The sequence below is a fragment of the Pelecanus crispus genome, chromosome 2, assembly GCF_030463565.1.
Source record: "Pelecanus crispus isolate bPelCri1 chromosome 2, bPelCri1.pri, whole genome shotgun sequence".
In the NCBI taxonomy this organism is placed as follows: domain Eukaryota; kingdom Metazoa; phylum Chordata; class Aves; order Pelecaniformes; family Pelecanidae; genus Pelecanus; species Pelecanus crispus.
In genome coordinates, this window is record NC_134644.1 from 11,488,486 (window position 1) to 11,494,485 (window position 6,000).

Consider the following 6,000-nt stretch of genomic DNA (forward strand, 5'->3'; position numbering starts at 1 on the left):
GTATGTCAGGAACTCACAGCTACAGGTTTAGAAGAATATTTCATGTTTATAAGCTGAAATGTGACCGACTTGTCTTTTTGTTAGTTAGTTAAGAGTTAAATTCACAGGCAGTTGACTTGCAAGAATTTTGCATTTGACTTGCAAAAATTTTGCATATGATGATTTGAATACAACTTTGAAGGAACTTTTACATGGTGTATGGAACAACTGTTTCCAGAAATTTCCACAGGATATTAATGTACTCATTTAAGAAGAAAATGCGGACTGAAAAATGGGATTGCACGCAGCACAAAAGATCAAATTATATTGCAAAATTATACTGAAGGTTATAAGCATCATTGTACACATTAGAGGTCAATGTGAAGGCACTGCAGCAAGCACACACTTACTCTCTTTTCTAATACGTATGAGGACGACTTCTGCTGTAAAGTATCGGTATTTTAAGACTAATGAAATAATATGGTTAAGAATGTTCACACTTTACTTTGTTCCCAAGTTCTCTGCCTCACCCAGCCTATCTAACATGAAAATAAAATACCACTGCAACTTTCGGAATGGATTAGTCTCTACAACTGTATGAAAATGCTTTAACTGTTGGAGCTGCAATGTTTACTGAAGTAACTACTTAGTGTTTATTGGAAGACATTTTAACTGCTTCCTCAGCATAATTATTTGCTAATAAGAAAATATCTCATTGAAAAAAAATCCATACAGCCATCACTACAGGAGCAGAATAACCCAAATCTGTGGAATTTAGCAAACATTATCAGGATATATTGTTCACAGATGATTACTTTGTAAAACACTTAAAAAGAAGTTCCATAATCTTAAATGGACTGTGTCTTATAAACAAATAAAGATTTATTTAGAATATTAAATTCCCAGCCCCACTGTTTCATCAAAGACTAATGAACATTGCTATGTACTTAGCTGATTTTTTTCTGTGGAAAATATAAGAATCTCTCTCCTGGGGTAAACCTGGGTAAAAGACAGAGAGAGGGGAAGTGCTATACTTTTCCTCATTTGTTCACATTTAAAATGCTACTATAAATGTCAAGAAATGGAAGAATATGTGCTTTTGTTGATAATAGCTTGTTATAAAAACACCTTCCCACAGGAGCAATCTACAAAGCCTCATGAATTATATAGGCAGAAGCAGCACAAATCCAAATCTTTCATCTTATTTAACTGTAGCTTTAAAACTTCCAGTTTCTCAAACAAGTTTGTAAGTATGTTACAAAATAAATAGGTCACCATTTGGAGATGATTACTATATTGGAAAGCATAGACAAAAGTTGACCAAAGAGGAAAAGAATGAAATTGGATGAAAACATCCTATGAAATGGTAAAGGTCATGAACTTTTACTTCTGAACCAGCTTTTAGGAAGACTTTCTGAAACACTTAATAGGAACAAATTAATAAAGAACTGTTTCTATAATTACATGGCTTTCAAGACAGTTTCCAGCACATATTATAGAGGTTTCATAATGCATCTGTGTTCAATTTTCAATTAAAGAAGATGGGACTGTGCACAAGAAGAAACCAAATTAGTATCTTCCACCTATAACCACAAATAATCCCAAAACTCAGGTACCTTGCAAAATTGCAGTTGCATCTCCTGATTGCGTCTAAAAATTGTAGTCCAAAATGGAACAGAATCTATTATAATAAATAGTTTGAACTCAAGATTAATGAGATCTGAAACACTGGTCAATAAAAGACATAAAGGAACTCTAAGGGAAGAGACAGCTAAAACTGTTTCACTTTCAGCAATGCAAACGTTTTCCCGCATCTTGTCAAACACAATAAATCCTTTCCCATCTTTCACAGAGATCCGTGAGATATCAGTTAGCTCCCTATCCCACCAAGAAGTAGAAAGGCTCAACTTGTTTTACTGCTATTGAAATATCCCCGTATTATACCTCCCCGACCACTGGATTCACGATGTAAAATCAAGCCTGCTCTTCCCCCATTCCCTTCCACCAAGGACAGCCTTAACTGTCAGGCAGGCATCCTTGCCGAGGCAGAAGCACAGGGAAGCTACAGGGAAGTGGCAAACACACAAACATTGTTTTGTAGCGACAACAGGCTGAAAAATATTTTGTGACCCAGACTGATTTTCAGTTTGTTTAGGGACAGAGAATCAAAATCTGACTAGTTAGAAAGCACAATATATAGCCTATTGCATTATTAAAGGTAAAAATCACAGCTATTACCTTCAATATTTTTATGCAAGCTTTCTCCTCAGCAGATTAGGAGAAACAGTCTATATCTATAGCAACCAGGAGAGAGGAGGGAGAGATACATCCAGTCCAAACCGTTTCTCCTTAAAACCTTGCATCACTACCTTCACTATAGCAAGCATTTAATAGCTCATTTTTATTGCCACTTGACTGAAGCCTCATTAAAAACATGGTCAGCTGATTTTAATTCCTTCTTAATAAACAGAACATACATGAGGAAGACTGCACTGCTACTTCTGTAGGAGGCTTCCTTTGTTTCTTAAAGTCATTTTATTTTTTGTCTTAGAAAAAGATTTCTTAGGGACAGCTAATTTAGATTTCACTCTCTGATCTGCATAACCACTCTAGGTAGGTATTAAACTGGGAAAAAAATACAAAATTCTCCAAGTTATGACCTTCTTGACTTACAGTGAGTTTCGGAAAGATACTGTAAGTGAAATGAGACTGACTGTATTAGTAGATATCATTGGAGAAAATTCTGGTGAGCATACAGCCATGAGTGTCAGTGCAAGGAGAGGACTGCCAGGGAGAGTGGCACAGGAGAAGAGCATTGATCTTAAACGCACAGAGTTTGTTTTCAGGATCCTTTCATGTCAATGGGCATCTTTTTAGCAGGCGGGGATGTTTATTGCAGACAGTATCTTCTGAAAGAGGAAGGGGTTGGAGAATGTCTCAACAGAAGGAGGCTGTTTAATGGTCTTCACTGGGCAGCACCGGGTATTTTTAGGCACCTCTAAAACAGCCTTAACCAGGAGCCAGTGCTGACTTCCACCTCCAGGGAGAATGAGTTAGGGGTGGACACCAGCGACGGCTGGGCTGCACCTGAGGGTTTGCAGCCTGAGGATTTCCTGTGGTTTCCAAATTTAAGGGCAGTTTAGAGGGCTGAATCTACTAAACTGGGATGAGGGTTAAATACGCGGAGGCTGGACGCATTTTTGGTGACTCCCCACTGGTGGACCTCGACTTGAGGGGCCTCCTGATTGTCTCGGTGGAAGTTTTCATCATGTGGGGAGACTTGGTGAGGCCGGCTCCTCGGAGGTGTCCCCAGAGATCCCGCCGGGACACGCCGCTGGGGCAGCTGGGGCCCTGGGCCGGCCCCGGGGTGCCCAGGGACCGGCGGGGAGAGGCGGGATCCGGGAGGCGTGAGGGGCCGGGAGCAGGTCGTGACGGGCCGGAGGACGGGGCCCCTCAGCGGGCAACCGCGCCATAAGGAGCCGGAGGACGGGGCCCCTCAGCGGGAGCCGGTCGTGAAGGGCCGGAGGACGGGCCCCTCAGCGGCAGCCGTGCGGGCGCGGCCGCCGGGGGCCTGTCGAGCTGCCGCTGAGGAAGCCCTCGGGCAGCGGCGGAGGGAGCGAGGGGACGGCGCGGCCCCGCTCCCCGCCAGCCCCGCGCCTCCCGCCCCTCGCCCCACTCACCGATCCGCGCCTCGGCGGCAGCTCCGGCGGAGGGCGGTTGGCTGCGCGGGGCGGCGGCGAGGACCTGCAGCAGCGGCGGCAGCAGCAGCGGGAGGACGGAGCCGAGCGCCCCCATCATGCCTGGCCCATCGCAGGCGGCTGTCCCGCTCCCCTGCCCGCCGCCGCCAGCCCTCACTCCATGCCGCCCGCCCGCCCTTTGCCTCCCGCAGCCGCTCCCCGGCTCCGGCGAGCGGCAGTCGCAGCAGATTCAACACCCAGGACAGCGACCAGCGCCGCCTGCCCGCCCCCGAGCCGGCCCCGCCCCGCCCCGGCCCGGCCCGGCCCGGCCCGCCCGCCCGGCAGGCGGGTGTTGGGGGCGGGGGGGCAGCTCGCTCCCGCTGCGCGGCGCCGCCTCCCCGCTTCCCGCTGGCCGCTCGCCGGGCAGGGCCCTGCCCTCGCTGCCGGGGTGGCGGGGTAGCGGCCCCCGCTGCGGCGCGGTGAGGGCAGGGGCTCTCCCCCGGCCCCAAAACCGCCACCGGCCCTGACGGAGGCTCCGCCTCGGGCGGGCCGCGAGCCTGCGGGCACTGCCCGACCCCTGCGCCGCCGGGCGAGGGGCGGGGGGGCCTTCCCGCCGCAAGGCTGTTGCCTTGAATCCCCCGTAAAGATGGCTGAGAATGGGGAGGGAGTTACTACATGCGCTCGTTCCACACAGCGGTCTGTGAAACCGCTTCAGCCCCTGTCAAAGTTTTGCCCTCTCTAGCTAGGAGGTGGACTCTCCCTGCGGCCTCCTCGGTAGTCATTTATTTGCCGCCGGTTCTTCCACATAAAGTTACCCGCCATCCTGAAGGATTTTATGAGCCCTCAGGTAAACACCTCCGGCAGCTGAGGTGTGCGCGTTTGCCGGGGAGACGCCCGCACCGGTGCCGTGTTTGTCCTCCACCTCCTGTCCCCAGCTGGCTCCACTCGAGCGGGAGCGCTCGGTCTGGGCTGCCGGGAGGGAGCAGGAGTCACAGGCAGGAACCCATCGACTCCCTCCTCGTTCACAGGCTCCCATTTTCTCACAATATTTAGCCTTTAACGCAGCAGTCGCAGTCACTGAGGCGAAACAGCGCAGCTGCCATGCCTCCTGGCAGGGGATGCTTTCTTGAATGGGACAGCCAGCTCCGTGCCACGGCGAGTGATGGCTGGTCCCAGCCCCCTCCGTCACCCCGACATCTGCTTTATTCCTCCCTGAAGTTTCAGATTCCGCCGATCTTCTTCATACTCGAGGTAAACAGCTCTAACTGTACTCCCTGGCATGCTTCATCCCTGGCTCTTACCAGGTACAATCATGACAGACTCACACTCAAGGTACTTAAAAGGAGTAAAAGTTGTAATACATGAAGTGGCTTTGCCATAGACCAGAAAACTAAATGATGAAAGCCCACAGAACAAACTAACCCTGGAAGAGCGCAGCCGCTCCACCTTGCTCACGTCAAAGGTGGCAGAGAAAGCAACGCCCACACATCCAGAGCAGGCTGGACACAAGGAGCCCAGCCACCATCTTGGGCCCGGCTGGGCCCTGCCGTGGGCTGCCCAGCCAAGCCGGGGGGCCCAGGCTCTGGGCAGGGGGGCTGGGGAGGGCTCATGGGGGGCACACGGGGCACTTACGGCTCCTGGTGCCCTCACGGACAGTTGCAGACTTCTCTTGTTCTCTCAGGTTTGCTCTGGGGGAAAAGTGTGAGCCTCTGCGCCAGGGAAAAGGAGTCGTGGTTTCCAGAGCTAGTGCAAAATCGCCTCCTTTTCTGTGTGGTTAAGTTTGGCGACTTGGACGCAAAAAAGGGCAGTATTTGATTCAGAAAACAGAAATTTTAAAAAAATGTGTTGATACTGGGTGGTGTTCACTGGTCTAGAGTTTGGAAAAGGGTTGGATGGTCTTTTCAAGCATTTCTGTCCTTGAGGTCTGTTACATGGTTGCTTACATCTTGCAGGGGAGTGGTTTCACTAACCCAAAAGGTCCCTTTAACTTAGGAAAATCGATTCTGACGACTCTGAAAGAAACCTGAGCACTGAAAGGGGAGAAGCAAAAAAGGAGGGAAAAGCATTCTATGGAAAGGACAAGATGAGAAATGAAAGTGCTGAAACATAAATTAGTATATTCTCATGGGTTATGCAAACCATCTGGCTTTAAAAGCTAGTAGTAGGAACAAGGAAAAAGGTCATCTGAATTAGCAAAGAACTGCAAAGCAACTGAAGGTAAGAAAGGACCAAATGGCAGGCACAGCGAGAGAACAAGTTGTTCGTCAAAATACAAAATAGCAGCGGTATTACTGGAAGTCATTGCAGCTTTGCAACAAATGATTTGCATAGCTCCTGTGAATTT

The 6,000-nt window shown here is 49.1% G+C and overlaps 1 protein-coding gene across 1 annotated transcript in view; it reads right to left on the reverse strand.

The window, feature by feature from the left end:
- The window catches only part of PTPRN2 (protein tyrosine phosphatase receptor type N2), a 691,758-nt gene extending 687,414 nt beyond the window's left edge, over nt 1–4,344 (reverse strand). Inside the window, exons 1-2 of the mRNA XM_075704660.1 lie at nt 4,263–4,344; nt 3,660–4,213 (exon numbers count right to left, since the gene is read on the reverse strand). Coding sequence (XP_075560775.1) covers nt 3,660–3,777 — 118 coding nt within the window. The 5' untranslated portion in view covers nt 3,778–4,213; nt 4,263–4,344. The remainder of the gene's footprint in view (nt 1–3,659; nt 4,214–4,262) is intronic.
- Between the last annotated feature and the right edge of the window lie 1,656 nt (nt 4,345–6,000).